This window comes from Otolemur garnettii, unplaced genomic scaffold (genome assembly GCF_000181295.1).
Source record: "Otolemur garnettii isolate 467f Iridium unplaced genomic scaffold, OtoGar3 scaffold00025, whole genome shotgun sequence".
NCBI lineage: Eukaryota > Metazoa > Chordata > Mammalia > Primates > Galagidae > Otolemur > Otolemur garnettii.
In genome coordinates, this window is record NW_003852420.1 from 21,840,581 (window position 1) to 21,864,887 (window position 24,307).

Genomic DNA, 24,307 nt, shown 5'->3' on the forward strand with positions numbered 1-24,307 from the left:
GTAACATAGTGATATCCTGTCTCAAAACAAAACAGAACAGAATAGAATAGAACAGGCTCTGCGCCTGTAGCTCAGTAGTTAGGGTGCTGGCCAAATGCACTGGGGCTGGTGGATTTGAACCCAGCCTGGGCCTGCTAAACAAATAACAACAACAAATAGCTGGGCATTGTGGTGAGTGCCTGTAGTCCTAGCTACTTGGGAGGCTGAGACAAGAGAATCACTTGAGCCCAAGAGTTTAAGGTTGCTGTGAGCTATGATACGACAGCACTCTACTGAGGGTGACAAAGTGAGACTCTGTCTCAATTAAAAAAAAAAAAAGAACAAAACAAAACCAAGCAAAAGAAAACAAAACATAAAAAGACTGTTCCTGGGGCCTTTTGAGGTCACAGAAAATGTGATTTTTGCATCCAACTCTCTCTAACCATGAGGCCTCTCCTATGTCTTTCATCTCTAGATCCCTCTCAGAAAGAATTTAACTTAACCTCCAGGTTTAGCATAAACAAAACCACTACCACCACCAACAAAACCCACCAAAATAAACAAAAATCACCAGAATTCTCAGGTAAATTTGATTATCAGATAAACAAGGAATAAATTATGACACACATGTAAGTGTGCTCCATGCAATATTTGAGATATATTTATACTTTAAAAAAAAAACCCTGTTACTTATCTAAAATTCACATTTAACTGGGAGCTCTTTATTATATCCGACAACCTTGCTTATACTCACTTGCGCACACCCAGGGGGACCTGGAGGACTCTGTAGGAAGGCCTGCCCACTTGGGACCCTGGGAAAAGTATGTGCTGAAAAATGGCCCCTTGAGCCCTGGGAAGGAATGTACCTTCCATCCTCAGGAAGTTATATTCCCAGAACAGTTGTGCAAAAGTGATGAGGAGCTGACTGACCACGAGGCCTGGGTGCAGGTGCTGCCTCTGGTCCTTAGCCTTCATCTCCAGGATGGTTCCTGACTGGCCTTCGTGATTCCTCTTCCATCTCCCACCCTGGCTCTACCTTGGCATCACTGTCACAGCCCCCAGGCTGGGGTGGTGGATGCAGGCCCTCTGCTTGATGATGTGTTTAAGCTCTTAGATGCTTCTCAGAGAGGACTTCTATAGGAACTAGTACGTGGCTGTGCCTTGCTGGAATGTCACTACCCTTCCTCCTTCCTGCCCATCCCCCTCCCACTCTGCCAGCATGCTGCCAAATACTCCTGGAAAAACCTCTCGACAACTTCTGAGTATTGAGCATTCCTTGGATGCTGTGTCTCTTGAGATGATCCAGTTTTTCCCAGAGGCTTTTGTGACACCCCCTAGAGAATCCCAGTAGACGCTCTCCCAGAAGTAACTATGATAACAACTTGCAGAATCATCAGAATGTAATCATTGTCACCTTGAAGTACTTGAGGGGAGGCGGATTCTGCAGCCTCATTGAAAGGCTCCAGGGGAAATTATTTTGAACGCATTGTTACACATTAGGGATAATTCACAGCTGAAGCCAGTTTCTCGCCTGTGCTGACAGCTGTTGGTGAAGACCATGGCAAATACTATCAAATCAAAAACTAAATAGGGGTTGGGCACAATGGCTCATGCCTGTAATCCTAGCACTCCGGGAGGCTGAGGTGGGAGGATTACTTGAGCTCAGGAATTCAAGACCAGCAAGAGTGAGACCCCCTCTCTACTTAAAATAGAAAAATTAGCTGGGCCTTGTGGTAGGTGCCTGTAGTTCCATGTACTTGAGGCTGAGGCCAGAGGATCACATAAACCCAAGAGTCTGAGGTTACTGTGAGGTAAGCTGATGCCATGGTACTCTATGCAAGGGAACAGAGTGAGACTCTGTCTCAAAACAAGAAAAAACAAACACCCCCCCAAAACAATAAATAACACAAAACTAAATAGAGACATAAGCCCTGAACTTCACTACTTTGAAAGTTTGTCTATTATAGTTAGGGTAAAGTTTGTGAGTTACAGAAAACCCTTAAACATCAGTGACCTAAATGTGATATAAGTTTATTTCCCTCTTGATAAGAAGGCCAGGGAGAATTAGATGAGGTCTGGTAGGTGCCCCACATTGTCAGGACCCAGGCCTTTTCTATCTTTATTGTCTCTTCCCCTTGTGTGCCTTCCAACTCATGTTCCAGAGTGGCTGCTTAAGGTCCAGCCATCACATCTGCATTCTGGTCATTAGGAAGGAGGACGGTACCCTTTCTGGAAGTTACACATACCACTTCTACTTATATCCTGTGGGCTAGAACTTAGCTACATGGTTACACCTAGTTGTAAGGGATATTCAAAGTGGCCATGTGTCCAGCTTAAAATTGTGGGATTCTGTTACTAAGGAAGAAAGGGAGAATGGATGTTGGGGGATAATTAGTGGTTTCTACCATCCTTCCATCCAATCCACCAGCCACCTGGTCAACGTTTCTGTATGAGGAGCTGTCCAATTTAGGAAGGGAGACAGATATGCAAATCACTGACCACAATACGCTGTGAGATGGAGTATAAAAGAGGTTTTTTTCAGCTTGCTGGGAAAGAACAGATGGAAATGACCAAGAGCAATCATCATCATTAATAACTACAATGCGCTAGCTGGGTTCTCAGTGCCACATTCTGATTGTCGTGTTCGTCCAGCTTCCTTTCTTTTCAGTGGGGACTGCAAACCACCCTGCCTCCCTGCAATAGCTGACACAATGGGAAAGCAAGGTGCTGTTCTGAGTGCTGTACGTAGATGATCTCACAGCAACCTTGGGAGCGGTCCCGTTATCATTCTCATTTACAGGGGGGAACTCAGGCGCGGGCCCTCGAGCTGGGGTTTGGATCTGGGCAAGGCTCCAGAGCACATGGGCTGCTCATTCTCATTCCTCCCCCCACCCCACCCTGAATCTCCGTCATTGCAATGATCGAGGTCAACTGGTGGCACCTCTGACCACGTCCAGACCAGCCTTCCGCCTGCTTGCTTCTCTCCCCTTGCCACCTGCACCGGCCCTGCCTCTGACGGGGAGGCATCTGCCTTCATCTTAGGAAGTCATTGAACCTCTCTAGGCCTCAGTTTTCTGGTCTGCAAGGAGGGATGATACTAACACCCTTATTGGAGACCACTGAACCTGTTTATTCATGTAAAGTGCTTAGCTTGCCACATGCCGAGTGCTCAGAGGATGTTATTTTTTTTTTTTATCTCCTTTATTTCTGGTTCCTATTGCCTCTCTCTTCTCTATCTTCCATCAGTTTCTCTGAACAGAGTGTATTAGTTTCCTATTCCTGCTGAAACGAATTACCACAGATTTAGTGAATTAAAACCATACAGATTTATTACCTTACACCTGGAGGTCCAGCTGGGTTTCAAGGGGGGCTAAACGCAAGGTGCTGGCAGGACTGCATCCCTCCTGGAGGCTCTGGGAAGAATCCATCTCGTCACCTTTCCCAGTTGGCAGAGGCTGTCTTCATTTGCGTGGTTTGTGGCCCACTTGTACCTTCAAAGCCAGCAACTGCGGGCTGAGTCCTCACGTTGCATCACTCCAGCCTTGATTCTGTCGTCTGTTTCCTCCTCTGACTCTCCTGCCTCCATCACTCACTTATAGGGACCCAGGTGGCTACACCTGGATAGTCCAGGGTAGTCTCCTCATCTCAGGATCCTTAACTTAATCACATCTGCAAAGTCCCGTTTGCCACAGAAAGTAATATAGCCACAGGTCATGGGGGTCAGGATGTGGACCTCTTAGGGTGGCCATTATTCTGCCTACCCCACAGGCACTCTCCTCCTGGGATATGGGAAACAAACATCCCTCCTTCAACAGAAAAATGGCCAATAAACACGTGAAAAAAATGCTCCTCAGCCCCAATTATCAGAGAAATGCAAATCAAAACCACTTTGAGATATCACCTAACCCCAGAGAGAATGGCCCACGTCACAAGGTCCCAAAGCAGCAGTTGCTGGCCTGGGTGGGGAGGGGGAAAAAACACTCATGCACTGTTGGTGGGACTGCAAACTATACGGCCTCCGTGGAAAAAGTAGACCTACCCTTTGACCCTGCAATCCCAGTTCTAGCATTTACCCATATGAAAAAAAGTCTTTTTTGGGCAGCACCTGTGGCTCATAGGAGTAGGGTGCAGGCCCCATATACCGGAGGTGGTGGGTTCAAACCCAGCCCTGGCCAAAACTGCAAAAAAAAAGTCCTTTTTAACGTAGTGACTTTTGCATTTGAATGTTCATAGCAGTTCAGTTCACAATTGCAAAGATACAGAAACAACCCAAGTGCCCATCAACCCATGAATGGATTAATAAACTGTGGTATATGTGTACCATGGAATACTCATCAGCCATAAAAAGATGGAGATTTTTGCATCCTTTGTAACAGCCTGGATGGATTTGGAGAACACTCTCCAAAGTAAAGTATCACAAGATTGGAAAAACAAGCATCACATGTACTCAGTACCAATTTGAAACTAGGAGATGATCAGTCACAGACCCACACGAGAGAAAATCTCAATTGAATTCAAGAACGGGAGGAGGGGAGGGAGTTTGGTAGCGTCCCACCCAGTGGGTACAATGCATGGATATATGGCACACTCTCTGGGTGTAGGACACAGTTGCAACTCTAACTTAAACCTTTCATTTGTAAATTATATAACTTTATGGTTTGTACCCTCATATTAATCTGAAAAAAAAAAATCCCCCTTTTAACAGTACATTCCCTTCTTTCTTCCTCCCTTCTCAGCCAAGCTCTTTGAAAGAGTTGTCTTGACAAGTTTTCTCCACCTCCTGACAACCTGCTGTATCTGTGTCTGCCCCCACATTCCACCAAACCCACTCTTGCTCTGATCACCAGTAGCTTCGACGTTGCCAAATCAGTGGGCAACTTTCATTCTTACCCAGCTGCATTTCCCATGTTGCCTGCTCATTCCTTCCTGAGACCTTTTTATCCCCTATCTGCCTTTAGGTGGGTTTTTTTCTGGTTTTCTTCATCTTCCTTCCTGGCTTAGACTCCTCTCTGGGCCACAGTGTCTCTACCTGCACCTGAAATGTCATTGTTCCCCATGGCTTTGGATCGCTGGATCTTTTTTTTTTTTTTTAAACAAAGCAGTTTGTTATAATTTGTCATAAAAAGATAGCAATTAAAATTCTTTAACGAACTCATTTATATTTATTTATTTTTCTCTTTATGACAATTTAACATTTAATGAGCTATCTGAGCTTGACTTTTTAAAGAATATCTTCTTTGCAAGGTCGAATTTCGGACAGGGATACTCTTAAATTCTTTTCCAAAGATTCTGGCTGCGACTGATTTTGTATTTAATATTAGTCATTGCAGAAAAGCTCACTTGACACAAATATGTTGAGAACTGAAGAAGTATTTCTATCGCTTTTCTTTGTAATATTGGGAAATTCACCCTTGAGAGATAACCAAAAGGTTGTCCTATCTATTGTTGAACTTAATTGCAATTCTCTTACTTCTGTTAATTGTTCTTCTACTGTAATATTTAAATTTGCTGACATACATGCACTTAAAACAAAGGGATTGCTCACCTAATCCACCAGCTTCCATGTTGCCAAATCAGGGGGCAACAGTGGTACATGTGTACCATGGAATACTACTCAGCCATAAAAAGGTGGTGTGTAGGTGCAGAAAAATATTTTTCAAAATTTGCTTATGATACATCTAAAGTTTGTAAAATGTATTCAATAAGACTTTTACCCATTTTACACCTTTTCACTGGTTTAAACATTTCTACTGCATTTTCTCTTTTAACCCTTTCCTTCCAGGGCAGTAAGTTTTCTCTGAAAGCATTAATTTTATCTGTAGATGGGAGAATATTTTCCTGATTGCCCTGCATGGGCTCGTTAAGAGTATTCGAGCACTGAACTCAATCTGCAAGCAATGCAACTTTCTTACACCAAACCTCGTTGCAAAATAAATCACCTAATGGATTGCTGGATCTTTGAGGCATTGTTCTTTTCTTGGGTGATCTTATCTCACACGGCTGGTTTTAAATGCCACTTGCTCAAGGACGACCTAGTCCTGCGGTGCTGTACACACCTCTGGCCCCTGGTACTGTGTGTTTCCAGTCATCCCATAAGTTCCTCGGAGTCTTTGGTCTTCCTTGAGGCAGATACGGGAGAGTGAGGGAGTGACTTGAGAACCCCGAAGCCAGGGAAACTTTTTCTTGTGTCCCAGACTGTATGCCGTTTCCATCAAGATGGAATGTGTTCCTTACGGAATTTCTCAGAGCACAGGTGCAGAGAATCAGTGGTGCCAAAGGACAGACCTGAGTGCAGCGGGCAAACAGGAAAGCAAGTGGGGATGGCACATCTTCAGGGGCGTATTTATTGGGAAAACCCCTTCCTTACTTCTGTGGCTTGCAACTGCTGAAGCTCCGAGGGAGCCACGGCTAACTGGAGCTCAAAGGCATACAAATATTAAAAGCACACCAAGGTCCATCCTATCAGTACAGTTAGACACACAAGACTCTCACCAGAAACACAGAACAATTTAAGCCAGTGGCAAGGGTATCTCTGAGGGCAGGAGGATTGCTGAGGGAGGCACGGGATTGAGGAGTGGTCTTTGGGTAGTCAGGTGGAATCGGGACTTGAGCAGGGAATGGGTGGGGAGCGAGGAGGAGGAGGAAGGGCATTTCAGGTAGGGGAGTAGCCTGTGCAAAGGCGTAGAGTTAGGATCACGTGTAATCTGTCTGAGGAACAAGGAGAATGTGGGGGGATGAGGTCAAAGAGGAGGACTCACACCAGCCAGTGTAGGAGGGCCTCAACTGACAGCCCACACTGAAGTTTGAACTTTATCTTGTTGGCAGTGGGGAGTTATGGAAGGGTTTTGAGCAGGAGAATGACTTGGCAGAGCTCAGCTTCAGGAAGACGACTGCGGTCTTGGGTGGACTGGGGAAGGATCGTTGGACCCCAGATCTTAAAATATGCAAGGTATAATTTTAGAGAGAGGAGATAACCTTGGTAATTACTGATATATTTCTAAATTATATATATGTGTGTGTGTGTTTAGAGCAAGATGTAGGTATTTATATCTAACATATAATGTATGTAATATATTTTAAACACACACACACATCAGATGGTCTTGATGGAGGGTCAGTGACTTCCTTAAGGCACACAGTGACAAACCCAGCATTAAAACTCAGCCCTGACTCCTTGTCCAGTGCTCTTCCTCTGCAGCATGCTGAGTGGAGGCAGAGGTATCTGAAAGAGGCCGGTCTGATTGTAAGGCAGATGGTGATGCAAGCCTTGACCAGGCAGGAGCCCCAAGGGGAGAATGTGTGGGAGACAATGAGGATGTGTTCTCTCTCCTTCTTTCTCGGGTGGGGGTTGGGACATAGGGCTTGTTGGAGACTGCACATGAGTGCATGCATCTCTCTTTCCTGGGTCCTGCAGCATCCTTCTGGGCCTGGTTTCTATGGCAACAGGCTCCCAGCAGGCAGCCCGCCAGCTGGAGGGAAGCAGGCAGGCAGGCAGGGAGAGAGGGCCTGGGCAGCAAGAGAAAGGGGGTTGGGAGAGGTTCTTGGGAAGCTGGAGGGACCCTAGAGCTGGTCCCATAAGCTCCTCTCCCTTCCAACCATGTAGGGGTGGAAGTGGCTCAGGATGCATGGGTCTTTCTTTTGTGGTCTTTGAATTTCCAGACCTTGAACTTCTGTTCATTCCCCACCCCCTGCATCTCCCACTTCTTGAAGTATTAACGTCTTGCCCCACCTCACCCATCTCGGGGGTGGGGGGGCACTGACTTCTTTATAGAAAAGAACTCTGAACTGGGGTGTGAGGGAAAGAACAAGGTCAATTGACTTGCTGTTTTGCATAGGATTTGCATATTATTAACTCAAAGACAAGAAATTTCCAGGCCCTATGTCATTCCTGCCAACAACTTAATTCGGCTCCACTGACACTGGCTTGCTGCGTCTGGCCAGGTTCTGGGCTGAGCCGTCAGGGTCCCTAGAGGGGAAGTCCTCCCAGCTGCAGCCCCACTCCACCCCCAGCTGCTCTAAGGCATCTTTTCCTATGATGCTGTAGCAGCGGGTGCAGTGTGCAATGGTTGGGCTGTGCAGCCCAACAGCCCTGACTCTGCTAATTTGTAGCTGGGTGACTATGAGCCTCACAGTGGCCTTAGGTTACACATCTCTAGGTGGGGCTGAGGACACAACTAGAACAGTGGGTGTAAACTAACATGGACCTGACATTTGTTAAAATACCAAACTACTTCTGCATTCATTGGTAAAGAGCCACCACCCCCGCCCCTCCCTGGGCCCTCTGGTCTGCCCACAGGACAGCTTATGTAGGGTGCTGCTCCAGCACTTTGGTCTGTGCTGCTCTGATCGCTGTGTGCCAGCATCTGTTCTGTCAAGGAGGACTGCTTGTTAAAGAGATTGAATGGCACTGCTGTTTAGGGGTGGCACAGTAGGTAGGGATGTTATGTACCTACCTGTTGCAAGGACTGACATACTTAGCGTGCAAAACATCCATCACTTTGTAGATTCTCCTCCTTATTTCCTTACCTGGGGTGGGTGTGAGGGCTGGGTGAGCCTGGGCAGGGGCAGGGTTACAGCCTCCTCTCTCCCCAGGCGGGCAAGGTTCAAGCGCTCCAACAGTGTGACAGCTGGCGTTCAGGCAGACCTGGAGTTGGAGGGCCTGGTAGGCCTGGCCACAGTAGCCACAGAAGACAAGGCCCTGCAGTTTGGACGCTCCTTCCAGAGGCACGCCTCTGAGCCCCAGCCTGGACCCCGGGCCCCCACCTACTCAGTCTTCCGCACGGTCCACACGCAGGGCCAATGGGCCTACCGTGAGGGCTACCCACTGCCCTACGAACCGCCAGCCACCGATGGGTCACCCGGCCCTGCCCCTGCTCCCACCCCTGGCCCTGGGGCTGGCCGCAGGGACTCCTGGATGGAGCGTGGTTCGCGTAGCCTCCCCGACTCAGGCCGCACGTCCCCCTGCCCACGGGACGGCGAGTGGTTCATCAAGATGCTGCGGGCAGAGGTGGAGAAGCTGGAGCACTGGTGCCAGCAGATGGAGCGAGAGGCGGAGGACTATGAGCTGCCTGAAGAGAGTGAGTCCCTGAGGTGGACATGAGGAGACTCTGGGAGCCATGGCCTCGTGTGTGCAGAGGAGACCAGGATGGGATGGGTGGGGCTATTGCACAACAGGAGACCAGAGTTTAATGGGTCGTTCATGGTGGTGGCTGGGGTGTCGGGAGATCTTGGAAGGGAGCAAGTGGAGCTTCAGAGGCAGGGACCAGGCCTGGGGGGTGCTGATCAGGCAGAAGGGCTGGGCTGGCTAGGGGATGGCTACCAGTCCACGTTACCAAGTCAATGGGGACAACAGGGACTCTGTTCAGATCTGGACTGGTGTGGGGTTCCTGGTGGTGGGGTGGACTTCAAGGCAGAAGGGGAGGCATGTCACAATATCAGATCACATCTGACACAGATGAAGGAGATTCAGTTAAGTAGACGTGGTCCTGGCCCCAAAGAAGTCATGGCCCTTCCCTTTGAGTCCAGTCTGAGGGGAGATGACGTCTACCCCAGAATCTCCAAGCTGATGGGGTAGTGTCTAGGAAGACAACTGTCATTCACATGAAATTACTAAGTAATTCTTTGCAGGCCAAGGAGTCATGCACTGATGAGTGACAAAGTTCAGCCACTGAGTGGTCAGAGTTAGTGCCCTGGCTAAGGCTGCAGGGCTAGGTGGGGTCTGATCTGCATCTGATCTGTGACTAGGAGGGAGAAAGGATGCAGGAGGTTGGGTTAAGGAAGGAACTCCAGGCTCTGAGGATATAGTCTCCTTAGTGAAGTGCAATAGGACTTGTTAGGAACCTGAGGCTGGGATGTGGCTGGGGCTAGAGGAGACTGATGGGTAGATAGTGCCAAATAACAGAGGGGTCATCATCATTTCTGGGCAGCACCCCAGAGGTGGGGGAGGGTGCTGCGTCATTCCCCTCCCTGAATTTCCTTCTGCTTTCCAGTCCTGGAGAAGATCCGCAGTGCCGTGGGCAGCACACAACTGCTCCTGTCCCAGAAGGTTCAGCAGTTCTTCCGGCTGTGTCAGCAGAGCATGGTGAGCACCCACAAGAGTAGAGCCTGCCAGGTATTCGTACCTGGCAGGTGACCCAGAGTGTGTGTGCGCCTGCAGGGGTAGCTGTTGAGAATTGTGCCTGGAAGTGGGACCAGGAATTTGTGCAGAAGAGGGAGCGGCCTGGGCTCTTTCTTGTCCCCTGCCCCACTCCCCCAGGTTGGGCTTCCTGCCAGTGAGGTTGACTGAGGCTTTCTCTGGTTCTGGGTGGAGCTCAGACCTTCCTGACTGCCTGTGTTTCCCCACCACCTTTCTCTCTGCTCAGGACCCCACTGCGTTCCCTGTACCCACCTTCCAGGATTTGGCGGGTTTCTGGGACCTCCTGCAGCTCTCCATTGAGGATGTGACCCTCAAGTTCCTGGAGCTACAGCAACTCAAGGCCAACAGCTGGAAACTCCTGGAGCCTAAGGTTGGGGGGAGCGTCCCTACAAGTCAAGGGCCTAGACTCTGGAAAATCCCCTTACTCAAAGAGGTAGGGTGGGAAAGGACAGGGGCAGAGACCCACCGCAGCAAAGGCAGTCCTGGACAGGTGATGGGTGGCCACCCCCTTCCAGAATGGCCACAATCCTGGTCACTTCTGTCTGCCTGGCCTCAGTGCTTATCACTGCATGAGTTTCCAAAACTGTGGCTGCCTTTTGTCACCAAACTGAGGTGATGCTTGGACAGCTGCAGATTCAAGGAAAGAATCAGACCTTCCAGAAGGGGTGGACGGCCCTCAGTCCGAGCCTAGGCACAGAGGGAAGAGCTTTGAGAGCCTAGTCAGCCCTTGGCCTACTAGACCTTGTCTGCAATGGGGCCCAGAGGCCTGGGGTGTGGATCCCATTGCCTTGCCAGGTAGAGTGAAAAGCCTGCGTTCCGATGCGAGTTGTCGAGAATGGTTCCACCAGGGGGCGCTCGATTTCCTCTCGTTTTGATGAAAAATGTGTGTTTTTGACCTTGGTGGAACGAGCGCACCTGAGGCTTCAGATCACAGGATTCGGGGCCGATGCGGGCGCTGCCACGTTTGGCGCCGCTCGATTCTCGGTCCCTCCGGGCAAGGGACGCGGGGTAGAGACCCGGGGCGTTGCGTGTGTGGGGTTCCCGCCCCAGCTCAGCCGCCGTCTTTCTCCCGCAGGAGGAGAAGAAGGTCCCTCCGCCGATACCAAAGAAGCCCTTGCGGGGCCGGGGCGTGCCGGTGAAGGAGCGCTCCCTGGACTCCGTGGACCGGCAGCGGCAGGAAGCGCGCAAGCGGCTCCTGGCGGCCAAGCGCGCTGCCTCCTTCCGCCACAGCTCGGCCACCGAGAGCGCCGACAGCATCGAGATCTACATCCCCGAGGCCCAGACCAGGCTGTGACCGACCCGGCCCGCCCAGCCCGGCCGGGGCCCGCGGTTTTCTACCCGTACTGTACACCCAGCGTCGAGGTCACTGTGAACACGGGCCGCCCCGTGCGCCCGCCCCGCCGGCACCGCACGTCCCGGCTCCTGCTGCCCGTCACACTCTCGTGGGTTTTTTACCTTTCTGATCCCACGCGGAGGCGCCCGGGCTGGGCAGGGGGCCGTGCCTCTCCGCCCTGCGACCCCACCGGGTCCCCCTCCCACCTGGTCCGACGCTTTGTCCCCACCTCCTCCCTTGGGCACCATCTCTTGCCATCATTTCCCCTCATGGGCCAGGCCGGGCCAGGTCCCCCATCTGGGCTCTGCGTCCCTCCACCCCGCGGGGCTGGGCTTCGTGGGGATCAAGCTTCGTGGCTTTTTATGAAGAATCCCAACCCCAGCCTAAGAGCCCGCCCCACCCTCCCCAGGGCTCCGCCCTCAGCCCACCGGGCCCAGGGACCACAGTGGCTGGACCAACCCAGGACCAGGGTGCCTGGGCCTCTCCCCTTTCCCAGTGGCTGGGGAGGGGAGATGGGGGCTTCCCCTCACCACACCTGTGGCTGTTCCCACATCCCCGTGAGTATCCCAGGAAAAATAAAACGCAGAACTGCATTCTAGCCAGCTGCTGTCTCCGGAAGAAGCCACCTCTGCCCCGCGTGTCCACGGGGGTGGAGAGAGAACACATTCTTGGTTTGGGGACAGCAGGGGTTGTTTGAGCTCCTCCCAGGGATAGGCCAGCTGGAGGACAGGCGATGTGGCCACAGTAAGGACCCAGAGTCTCCTGGAGGGTTCAGGTGGGGTGAAGAGGGAGGCTGATAATCTCTCCATTCTTCCTGTTCTGCTCCCTGGCCTTCCAGGGTTCCCCCAGAGAGGGAAGCACGGAGCTGGCCTAGCACACAGCATGTGCTCAAAAAACGGCGTGTGGTTATTATTAGGTATTGACAAATATTGGTTTCCTTTCCCCTAAGGGCACAGTGTTCCTTCACTCCAGTCATTCCTGATCCGCAGCAGCAGAACTCCAGTTTAGTGCTGTCACGTTTTCTGAAGCCTCCTGCGGGTGGGCCCCTTCCTTGGTGGGGGCTGGAGTGGGCGAGAGGGAGGTACCAAGAACAGAACTTTCCTGGGAAGCTAAGTGGCAACCCAAACCTATTATTGATGGCTAATATCTATTGAACGCCTCATACGAGTCAGGCAAGGGTGGTTGCTTTACCTGAATGTAGCTTCTCCTCACGACAGATGAGAAAGCAGAAGCTCCAGGCAGGTTAAGTGACCCGCCCAAGGTCACAGGGCTGAGAGTGGTGGACATAGGTCTAATGCTAAATTATGAGCATTCATTTCTATAGCCTTTTTAGCTAGATAGTGTTTGTTGAAAGTCTCCATCCAGAAGCCCCCCTTCTCCATCCTCCAGTAGTCCTTGGGTTGATGTGCCACCTGAGGCAGGAGGAAGCGTCTTCCAGAGGGTTGGCTGCTCTTCTGGGCCACGCTGGTCCAACCAGTTCTCATTCATTTGTTCAGCAGACAGGTGTCACTATGGAGCCCGCCAGGGACAGCCCTGAACAAGATGTAGTTTCTGCCTTTATGGAGCTTATGGTCTGTTGGGGAAACCAAACAAGTAAATAAGCAGTTAAAATACAGGGATGAGTGCCAGAAAGACGGTTAGGGAGCAGCCACTAGAGGAGGGTTTGAGGTGGAGAAGGATGTTCAAGGTCAGAGAACAGCTGTGGAAAGGCCTGGAGGAGGTAGAGGCATGGAGACCTTGGAGGCTTGATCATATTGGCCTTGGGGGTCATGTCGGGGTGGGTACCCTCGGCCCTGACTGTGGGGAGCCATAGGAGGGTTCTGAACAGGAGAGGGGCATACACATATTTTACAGGCAGACTACTTCTGAGAAAGCAGAAGATGGTACCCCCACACTCACACGAGCCTTTTGGAAGGTGGAGAGGGCTCCGGTGTGATTTGAATTCCTGAAAGTGAAACTGTTTGGAGCTGATCCCATACAGATTTCTGGGCCTGGTCCAAGACTTAGTGAATAGGGTCTCTGTGAAGGAATTTTTAACAAGTGCTCACGTGATTCTGATGAGCAGCAGGTTCAGGGACAGTTAGAATGGATGGCTGTCCGTGGGTTTCCACTAGAAATGCTCATTTGTCTATTTCCCACAGACTTGCCAACTGAGACCTCGGCAAGGTCACTTCATCTCTCTGAGATTGTCTTCTCATCTTTAAAATTGGGACATGGGTGAGGTTTGAACTCAATGATATTCAGAGTATCTCCATTTACAGATGAGGAAACTGTGGCTTGGAGAGGTTAAACAACTTACCCCAAATCACAAAGCTGGGAAGTGGTCAAGTTTAACCCTCTTTTTTATGAGTCCAAGACTTTTCTCAGAAATTGGCCTGGGTTCCCCAGGATCAGGAGGCCTATGGTTACAGAGGTATTTGCAACTCTGTGCTTGTCCTGCTAACAATGTGATATCTAAAATCTCAGGTGGGGCTGATGTGGGCAGGCATATGGTGGTTGAGGCCTGGGCTGTTGTGCTGAGCCGCATGGTTAAGTGAAAGATTAGATTCTGTCCTTGTGCTTGAGTTGCTCTTGATCTGGCCACAGACAGGCACATTAGCAGAATGTGCTGGTACAAGCTGGAGCCTCTAGCAAGCAGGGTGGCTTAGTATATTCTGTGCTGCTATAACAGAATACCGCAGACTGGGTAATTTACAATGAACAGATAGATACTGGCTTACAGTTCTGCAGGCTGGGAAGTCCGATGTCAAGGTGCCAGCACCTTATGAGGGCTTTCTTGCTGCATCTTCCCATGCCAGAAGGTGAGGGCAGGAAGGGGCTGAACTAGCCCTTTGTAAGGGCACTAGTCCCACCCATGAAGGTGAAGCCCTCATGACCTAATCACCTCTTAAGGGTCCCACATCTTAGTACTGTTACAATGGCAATTAAATTTTAGTATGAATTTTGGAGGGGACAAATATTCAAACCATAGCACAGGGACTTTGGGAAAGCTTTCTGCCTTGTGAACTGAGGGATTTGGGGGGGTCTTGTCTGATGTACTAGCATTTTACAGTCAAGGAAGAGAAGGGAGAACATTCATTTCAGGCAAAATGACCAGCTTGGGTGAAGGCCTGGCAAAGCATGTGTGTTGGGAATGATGGGACGAGCATAGGCTAGAGAGGGGTGACAGGACAGGTGTGTCGAAGGTACAGAGGAGATATGGGCAGAAGGGACTCATGGAGATGTGGGGGATCTAAAGTGGAGACTTTATGGTTTTATTTAAGTTTTTGAAAGACCCCCTTGGCCAATAGAGTGGAAATGGACTAGAGAGGGAAATGGGAAGGCAGGGAGACCGTTGAGGAAGCTGCTGAAATGGTCCATGTAGGAGATAATGATGTTGACTTTGAGATACATTCAGGGGGCACAGATGCCGTAAGCTGGGAATAGTGCAAGATGGAGAGGCTTTGAAGATGTCACTCAGGGCTTAGGCTGAATGACTGCGTAATGCCATAAATGGATATTATAGAAGAAGGACTCAATTTGGGGAATACTTACCATGTCAATAACCATTTACTGAACACTTAGGAGGTGCCAAATACTATGCCAAGCACTTTATACACATTTAGGTGATTTAATACTCACAGCGACTCTAGGGGGTGGGTACTATTATTGTCTTTTTTTAAACAAAGAGTGTAAATAGCTTTTCTGAGATTAGCAGACAGCAGAGTCAGGATTTGAACCCATGGCTATCTAATTTCTAAGTCTATGCTTTGGAGTCTCACTCAGTTCTGCCTGAGGGAACAGCCAGCCATTACTCAAGACTCAGCTCAAGGGCTGGTTCCTCCAGGGTGAGCCTTCCCTGAATCTTCCCGGCTAGGCTGGCGCTCCTCCTCTGTGCTGCTTGTACATACTTCTGTCATCACATTTCCTACACTCTACTGACATTCCGTAGACCCATCTGCTTCTTCAGTCGGAGAACTCCTCGGGGCAGGGAGGGTCCCAGTCATTTCTGCATCTCCAACGCCTACTAGCACATGTTGATTGGCTGACTGAATACCAGTTATTTTAGGCAATTCTGTTCCCCTTTCCTCTTACATAGTATGTGAACAAGTTCTGCTAATAATGATCTCCTAAATATTTCTTTATACCGTTGGGGCTCAGAAAGTGATAACCCCGAAGACTGGCGCTTTGACATGCCAAGAGGCCTTAGACACTGCGTCAGAGTCAAGGTCCCTCTAACCTTGTCTTGTCCTCCACTGTCCAAGTGCAGGGAGCAACCTTCTCTGTAATTTCCTTACCTGACCAAGCAAGCTTCTTTTCACAACAAACTCAATTGCCTTCCTCCCCTCCCTGAAATCTCATCTATCTCAGAAAAGAAGACTGAGGACTGCAACTGCGCCTGGATGGATATTTCACAAGATACCTGCCTCTCGGGCTCATTCAGATTCCAAAGAGAATTCTTTACTAATTAATTTTTATTTCTTCTCCCTAATAATCATTTGCTGCCCCTCAAAAAATTGTCTATGTTCCCCATCTCCCTCCTCCCCAATGAAAAAGGGTATATAAGCTTCTGTACTCCACTAAATTACTGGGTAATCAGTCTCCTGTGACCAACCCCTGCCCTGTGCTATGCACATTAAATAAAATTTTGTATGTCTTTTCTCCTATTAATCTGCCTTTTGTCCATTGATTCTCACTGAACCTTCCAAGGGCAAAGGTGAAGTTTTCCCTTGGGTACTACAATAATGTTCTATTCTCTCCATCTTCATTGCCAGAGGTTAGCGCTGGGTTTTTAGAAAATAGAAAAAGGGTATCCAACCTGGTAGTGCAGGCTAGGGGGCTCTCTACTGGGGTGACCCTGAATTTAGAAAAAGGAGCTGGAGCTCCTTTGGTAAAGAAAGGTGGAAAGAGCAGTCAAAGTGGATGAAAAAGCCTAAGTAAGGCACCAAGGTGTCAGTTCATCTGCTGGGTTCAGCGTGTGCTACTGAAATAAATATGCCAAGCTGAGATAAGTGGCATGAGGGTGGAAAAGCAGGATATCTGGGCTAGGCATGATGGCTCAGCTGTAATCCCTGCACTCTGGGAAGCCAAGGCAGGAGGGTCACTTGAAGCCAGGAATCTGAGGTTGCAGGGAGCTCTGATAACTCCATTGTACTCTAGCCTGGGTGACAGAGGGAGACCCTGTCTCAAAAAATTAAAATAGGCCAGGCACAGTGGCTGATGCCTGTAATCCTAGCGCTGTAGGTGGCACAGGAGGGAGGTTTGCTTGAGCTTAGGAGTTGCAGGCCAGCCTGAGCAAGAGTGAGACCCGGTCTCTACTAAACATAGAAAAACTAGCTGGGCATGGTGGTTGTAGGTTTTAATTCCCCTAAAGGGAGAGGTTTTAAAAAGATAGAAATCATTTTTACTCCCTTTCAGGACTTTCTCTTTGCTACACTAAGCAGAGATTCTTGAGGTCAGCGAGCATGCCTTTTGTATTTGTGGGCCCAGACCTCAGTCTTAGAAGAGGCCCAGACCTCAGTCTTATTAGATACCTAATAAAAATAATCAACTGGGGCGGTGCCTGTGGCTCAAAGGAGTAGGGTGCCAGCCCCATATGCCAGAGGTGGAGGGTTCAAACCCAGCCCCGGCCAAAAACTGCCAAAAAAAATCAATTGAAGACAGGCATGGTGGGCTCGGCGCCTGCAGCACAGTGGTTAACAGCGCCAGCCACATACACTGAGGGTGGTGGGTTCAAACCCGGGCTGGGCCTGCTAAACAATGACAACTGCAACAACAACAACAACAAAATACGGGGCATTGTGGCGGGCGCCCATAGTCCCAGCTATTTGGGAGGTTGAGGCAAGAGAATCGCTTGAGCCCAGGAGTTTGAGGTTGCTGAGAGCTGTGACACCATATCACTCTACCGAGGGTGATATAATGAGACCCTGTCACAAAACAAAACTAAACAAAAAGACAGGCGTGGTAGCTCACACCAGTAATCCTAGCACTTTGGGAGGCTGAGGTGGGAGGATCTCCTGAGAGCAGGATTTTGAAGTCAGCCTGAGCATCATAGCGCGATCCCAGCTCTTAAAAAAAAAAGAAAAATGAACTGGGCGTGGTGGTGGTGGGGGTGCCTGTAGTCTCCACCGGTCCGGAGGCTGATGGAGGAGGATCACTCGAGCCCAGGGCTTTGAGGTTGCTATTAGCTATGATTGCGGCACTGCACTCTAGACCGGGGGATAGAATGAGACCCTGTCTCGGAAAAAAAAAGTCAGTTGAATAAAAGATTAGATGACCTTTCACTTTTTCTACGGGAAAAGCACTTTGCGGTGTCACTAGGAAGCCTCCTGGACACGAGGGGGCACTGTGCCTTCTCAGCACGGTGGGGCGCGTTGCCGACACCCAGCTTCCTCCCGTCCAGTGGTTGGAGTTCAGCCAATCCCTGCGCTCAGAGAGATTCCCCCGGCCCGTGGGTGGGGGTCACGGGCAAGGCCCCGGGGGCCGCTGGGAGCCGCGACGTTTGTGCTCCCGGCGAGCGGGCAGAGAGCGGGCTGGGCCCAGGAGTGCGGGTTTAGCCATAGGTGAGCACGCGGTCCCTGCGGGCAGTTCCTTTCCCCGGAGCGGCTGCCGGGGCCGGCCGTTCTGTGGCGACAGCCCTAGGCCGTAACCTCCGAGGCGGGGAGGGTGATCGCTGGTGTCTGCTCCGGCCCCGGCCAGGCTGACCGTTCCCTCTCTTCCCGGTGTTCTGATGTGTAGTCTGGGAGCCCCGCTGGCCTTCGGCCTCCAGGGCTTCTCGGCCTCAGGCACCTAAGGACGGACGTTGACAAGGCCGTGAGTGCGGTGGGATAGGGGCTGGGGAGGGAATCTCAGAGGAGAACGGTAGCTATTTGGATCCTGTCCTCACTTGTGCTCCCATCCCCGGACAGGGCTCGAGAGACTGCCAGGGTTAATTCTTCCACTTTCCCAGGCCTCCGCTGTCCTTGTCAACAGTTGTTGAATTTGGGATTAGGTCTTCCGGTCCCCCGGCACAAGGGAAGATTTCTCGGCAACCCAGTTGACCTTTACTTGACGCTTTGGCAACTCCCTCCTTGCGGGGCTGGAAATGGCGTCACAGTATTTGTGAGACACTTTCACCTTTTTCATTATGGTATCCCGGGGATGACTTATCAGAGAGTATCTAGCTTCTTGTAATCTGCAAAGGTCTGCTGTGTTCCTGCCACCTTTTGAGGTAGAGTGGATGGATGACTGCTGTGCTTTTACACCAGTGAGTTGCTTGAACTGTTATTCATTCTGTCAGCAAAATTTTTTTGAGCACTTTGTGCTGGGCAGGGTGGGAAAGGTGGGGAGATGAATAGGGTACAATGGGGCCAGGCAAACATGGTCTTTGTCCTCTTGGAGCCTAAAGTGTTTTCAGAAATGCAGACAAGTGGGGTGAGCCAGCACAGTGCCTGACACAGAGCCAAGTGGTTAAGTGTTGGATAAATTAACGAATTGACTTATTTAGGAATGATTAGCATGTGAGTGGGGCAGCAGAGAGACCTTGTGCTGTGTGTGAGAGAGAATATTAGTTGTGGACTCAGGTTTGATATATTTTAAGATAAGAGAACTTGCTTAAAGAAAAGGTGGGAAATAAAATGAAGAAGTATTAGATTTGCGATTCTTCAGGGATGTCTCTTTTAACAACTACTACATCTTATAATTTCATGAATCTATGAGTATAATATTTCCTGTGCAAAAATGAAAACTCTTCTAGGTAATGAAATGCCAAACATATGGGGGAAAACTGCAGGAAGCTTTTCCTAAGTCAGAGAATTGGACAGAAACCATACAGCTATCTGTGACATATTCTTTGCACTAGACAGAACCTAGGTTTTAAAGCTGGAGAGACCTAGGTTCAGGATCACTTATGGTGAGATCGGGCAAGTTAACATATGTTTGAGCCTTTGTGGCCTTAGACAAAAATCTGGGTTAATAATTCCTACATCAGGAGGGTGTGGTGAGGATCAAGTGATGGTTGGTGTGTAGAGTGTCCAGCATACTGCCTAGTGTCAGGATGAAGAACCAGGAGTGAAATCCTGGAGCTGCTGCAGTTTTATTTTTCTCATGATGGTTCATAGGTCCACAAAACACTGGATTCTTTCAAAGAGAATTGGAACCACAGAGAGGGAGAGGGTTATCTTCTGTTTGGTGAGGTTTCAATTGTTTAGACCACAGATAGCTGTTTTGGAGAAATACTTATCGGGGCATCACTAGAAAGATCTTGCAGTTGAGACCTTTGGGCAAGTCACTTAACCCTCTGATCATGCCATCTGTCTCATATGATAGACATGAGGATTAAAGGAATGGTATGAAATGAACATTGGCTAGCGCTCAATAAATGGTCGCTATCATTGTGGTAACTGTGAATGATCTTTGATAATTATTATTGATGATAATCATTGGAGCATAAATGACCATTATGTTAACCCAATTTGTGTGTTTTTACATCATTTTGATATTATCCTACTTCATTTCAGGAGGCTTTGGAGCAATTCCACTCCTTTTTTCCCCCCTGCTATGGTTTATTCAGCAGTTTTTACAGAGAATTTTCAAGTACTACAGTACCTAGAGTATGTATAGTGTTTGTGATATTTCCAGGAGCTAATTGTGCAAATGTGGAGTATGGGTTTAGTTGAAGATAGTATATATTGGAAGTGGTTTGGTCAGCAAATTTGTAACGTATAGGTTTGTCCCATTGTTAGAAAAGCCAAGTTCAGTGTAGGGTAACACCATTACTTATGTATCTATCCATAAAGCAGAGCAGTCAGGTAATGGATTATAGATTTGTCTGTTTAGATATGTTTTTCTTTCTTTCTTTCTTTCTTTTTTTTTTTTTTTTTTTTTTGAGAGACAGAGTTTCACTTTGTCACCCTGTGCTGTGGCGTCACAGCTCACAGCAACCTCTAGCTCTTGGGCTTAAGCGATTCTCTTGCCTCAGCCTCCCGAGGAGCTGGGACTACAGGCACCCACAACAATGCCCGGCTATTTTTTTTGTTGTTGTTGCAGTTTGGCAACAGTTTGAACCCGCCACCCTTGGTATATGGGGCTGGCGCCCTACCCACTGAGCCACAGGCGCTGCCCTAAATATGTTTCTTATACTTAACGAGAGGAGAAGGAATTACTTTTCATTATCATTGAGCCAGGAGATTCAGAGTAGGTTTGTATGTGTTGGTGAAATTTCATGGAGAAATTTCATAGAAGTCTATCAGGTAAGGCTCAGAGGTCCCCTTGTGGACCTACTGTGAATACTGCTTGCTATACATAGGTGCTCAATTGTCAGAGTATAGTACATAAAATAGAGATCCTTTCTCCCCCTTTTTTTGGCTGGGGCTGGGTTTGAACTTGGGTCTGGTATATGGGGCCGGTGCCCTACTCCTTGAGCCATAGGTGCTGCCCTCTCCCTTCTTTAACAATCGAATTTTCTGAAATTTCCCAGATGTTTTCAGAGATTCACTTCTTGCATAAAGCAAGGTACCCTCTTGCATTGCTGTGCACAGGGTAGGTGCTTAGTAAGTTGGGCCGGGCTGCCTGGTAAATGGAGAGCCCTGGTGGGTTGTCCGTATTTGCTGGGAGAGGGGATGCTGGTTTCTCCCTAATGGTGCCTTGTATTCTTCTGCAGATGTCATGTGGCCAGTGTTTTGGACCGTGGTACGTACCTATGCTCCCTATGTCACATTCCCTGTGGCCTTTGTGGTCGGGGCTGTGGGCTACCACCTGGAATGGTTCATCAGGGGAAAGGATCCCCAGCCTGTGGAAGAGGAAAAGAGCATCTCAGAGCGCCGGGAGGATCGGAAGCTGGATGAGCTGCTAGGCAAGGACCATACCCAGGTGGTGAGCCTTAAAGACAAGCTGGAATTTGCCCCTAAAGCTGTCCTGAATAGAAACCGCCCAGAGAAGAATTAACGGAGGATTAATTATGGCCCTACTGTGGGCCATGACTGGTCCTGACACCATGTCGACTCAGCTCCAGAACCCACATCTGATTTGCTTTGTTGTTTACTCTGGCTCCTCCCTCACCACACAACCACACACACACTGGCTACTTCTTGATGGCCAGGCAGACACAGCAGCAGCTGAGGGGCCAGTGAAGAGGAAGGCTCTTGAGGATTCTGGCCAAAAGACTGCATCTGTTATGTGGTGGCCGCGACTGCTCAGGCACCCCAGCTTCTGGGTATACTTCTAGGAGGAATGTTATGAAATGAACATTGGCTGCCAGTCTCCATGGAGAGGTGGTTTGGCCTCAAGTGGGAATGGCTTTCGGGTGTTGCTTTTGGGAGGGATACCTACATGTCCTGTTCCAGTTTGCACTGGGAAGAATTCAGAAATCTGTGTGGCTCCCTTCATGAGTTTGCACTGTCCTTTGTGTTCATTCTTACTGAAATTTTGTCTTGTCAGCTCAGGAATGGGATTCTATGGGGGAAGGAAAGCATTTTTCTGTTCTTCCAAAGGAAGCCCAGGCTGCTCACTGTGGGGGAGGGAGGAACATGTACCTGGTGAATTTGCTGGAAAACAATCACCATCATCCACCCCCATCACTGTATAATGCAAAACTTGATTAAAGTGACATCTGAGAACTATATGGAGTGAATCCTATCTTCCAAATGGTATTTAGGGTCTCCTTAGGAGTTAGGCAAGCTCAGGCATTTCGAGGCAGAATGACATTGGTGTTTAAGTGCTTTAGGAGTACTAGGGGGCTGGAAACTTTTCCTAGCCTGGTTGCACTGAATCTTGGAGGCACAGGTTCCCAAGAGTATGGTAACAAGAGGCTGTAGCACCTTTTGGAAGATGTAAATGATGGCACCCAGAAATGAGGCCGCAGAGGAGAGGGTCAGGCCAGGTTTATTGATTTATTTATCTTGAGATAGAGCCTCAAGCTGACCCCCTGGGTAGAGTGCCATGGCGTCACAGCTCACAGCAACTTCCAACTCCTGGACTTCAGCCAGTCTCCTGCCTCATCTTCCTGCGTAGCTAGGACTACAGGTGCCCGCCACAGCACCCGGCTATTTTTTTGGTTGTAGTTGTCATTGTTGTCTGGCAGGCCTGGTCTGGATTCGAACCCGCCAGCTCTGGTGTATGTAACTGGCGCCTTAGCCACTTGAGCTACAGGCACTGAGCCCGGACAGGTTTATTGAAAGGGAGAGTGACCCCCCTGGGCAGTGCGAAGACGTGTCTGTGCCCAGGAGCCTATGAGATGGGCAAACATTTTGGTTGAAGATAGTATATATTGGAAGTGGTTTGGTCAGCAGTTTTGTAAAGTGTAGGTTTGTCCTATGGTTAGAAAAGCCAAGTTAGAAATAGGATAACATCATTACTTAGAACAGTGAGACAACTGTTTTTTTTTTTTTGGCCAGGGCTGGGTTTGAACCTACCACCTCTGGTATATGGGGCCGGTGTCCTACTCCTTTGAGCCACAGGCGCCACCTGGCAACTATTTTATATGGAGCCTAAGGGGTGGTCAAATTCTGCAGCTTGCCTGGAAAGGTAGGGTCTTTGGCATGAACTGAGGGAGTGGGCTAGCCAGATCTTTTGTGTTTTTGTTTGAGGAGGAAGGGAGAACGGGGAGGGGAAAGGGTCCCCTAACACTTTCCAGTCTAAATTAGATCACACACACGCTATTTCTCTATAGAAATAATACATGCACATTAAAGTTTGGTAGGGATTTAAAAAAAGGTCACCTATGCTTCTAGCTCTTAAGTTAGTACAAGCAGCTGTTCACATTTTGTTATCTTTTACTAATTCTCTGCATAGGTTTTAAAGATAGTTACCATTACTGTACATTTGATTGTATATGTATTTTTACAGATTATTTAAATTATTTTTCTACCTTATCACATGATCATAATTCTTATTGCTACATAATTACCCTTCAAGTGGGAACATAGCATGTTTGTTTTTAACAATTTCTCTCTATTGCTGGATATTTGAATTGTTTCTGGTTTTTTTCTGGGTTTTGGATGGAATAGGATGAGCAGTTTTTTGATTTTTTTTTTTTTTTAGACAGAATCTCACTTAGTCTCCCTGGGTAGAGTTCTATGGCATCACAGCTCACAGCAACCTCCAACTCTTGCCTCAGCGATTCTCTTACCTCAGCCTCCCACATGGCTGAGATTACAGGCACCTGCCACAATGCCTGACTATTTTTTTTTTTTTAAGAGACGAGATCTTGCTCTAGTTTGGGCTGGTCTCAGACTCCTGAGCTTAAGCAATCCACCCGCCTTGGCCTCTCAGAGTGCTAGAGTTACAGGCACGAGCCACGGAGGATGAGCAATTGTAGTGTCTTTGTGCATAATACAAATGTCTTTCCTATTGCTGGTGAGGTTGTAAGGGGAGTGAGAGCAGAGGGCTGGGTTAGTGAAGCTGACTTGTTTCAGAGAGCAAAGGGAAGTAAGGAGCAATTGATGAATGAAATCTGACTCTAAAAGGGGCTTCTTATCTCAGGATCTCTCTCCCCTGAGACCTGATGGGTGAGGGTGGAATTGCTGGTAGAGATGCCAGCTCTGGAGTGGGAGGTGCTGGTCCTGGAAGGTGGTGGGCAGAGAGCAGGTTGAGTTGATGGCTTGTCCTCAGTGTCTTTAGGCCAAGTGGGAATGCGGAAATGAGCTGCTGTTGTTTCCCAGGGAATGTCTCTGGTATGGAGAGTGGGGAAAGATGGTTGGTTACACAAGTAAAGAAATTCATGGTTTGGAAAGTTACAGGCACCCGCTGATGGACATGCCTCATTGACAGGCCAGTGCTGCCACCTCGTGGCAGTTCTGGGCATTACCACACCTGGGATCTCTTCCCTGGGCTTGTACCAAACCCTCCTGCCGGCAGGGGTCGGTCTCGTGACTTAAATGGGCCACTAGGCTAGCCCAGTTGGG

The 24,307-nt window shown here is 49.1% G+C and overlaps 2 protein-coding genes and 1 pseudogene across 3 annotated transcripts in view; all 3 read left to right on the top strand.

The window, feature by feature from the left end:
* DLGAP3 (DLG associated protein 3) overlaps positions 1 to 12,040 on the top strand; it is a 42,953-nt gene extending 30,913 nt beyond the window's left edge. Inside the window, exons 8-11 of the mRNA XM_003788191.2 lie at positions 8,572 to 9,056; positions 9,969 to 10,060; positions 10,341 to 10,484; positions 11,190 to 12,040. Coding sequence (XP_003788239.1) covers positions 8,572 to 9,056; positions 9,969 to 10,060; positions 10,341 to 10,484; positions 11,190 to 11,408 — 940 coding nt within the window. The 3' untranslated portion in view covers positions 11,409 to 12,040. The remainder of the gene's footprint in view (positions 1 to 8,571; positions 9,057 to 9,968; positions 10,061 to 10,340; positions 10,485 to 11,189) is intronic.
* Positions 12,041 to 17,828: 5,788 nt separating this feature from the next.
* Positions 17,829 to 22,024, top strand: LOC100957730 (small integral membrane protein 12). Of its 2 annotated transcripts, none has more exons than XM_012804053.2 (2): positions 17,829 to 17,989; positions 21,067 to 22,024. In XM_012804053.2, exon 2 carries the CDS (start codon positions 21,072 to 21,074, stop codon positions 21,348 to 21,350), a length of 279 nt encoding a protein of 92 aa, XP_012659507.1. In that variant the 5' UTR covers positions 17,829 to 17,989; positions 21,067 to 21,071; the 3' UTR covers positions 21,351 to 22,024. The 2 variants fall into 2 exon arrangements, with proteins under 2 accessions (XP_012659507.1, XP_023368020.1); XM_023512252.1 differs by lacking the exon at positions 17,829 to 17,989 and adding an exon at positions 18,006 to 18,672.
* LOC105886809 lies at positions 21,357 to 22,024 on the top strand (annotated as a pseudogene).
* Positions 22,025 to 24,307: the final 2,283 nt, after the last annotated feature.

What these genes read in the sequence shown, in the direction of transcription:
- LOC100957730 (XM_012804053.2), top strand. Translation starts at nt 21,072, where the DNA reads ATGTGGCCAGTGTTTTGGACCGTGGTACGTACCTATGCTCCCTATGTC.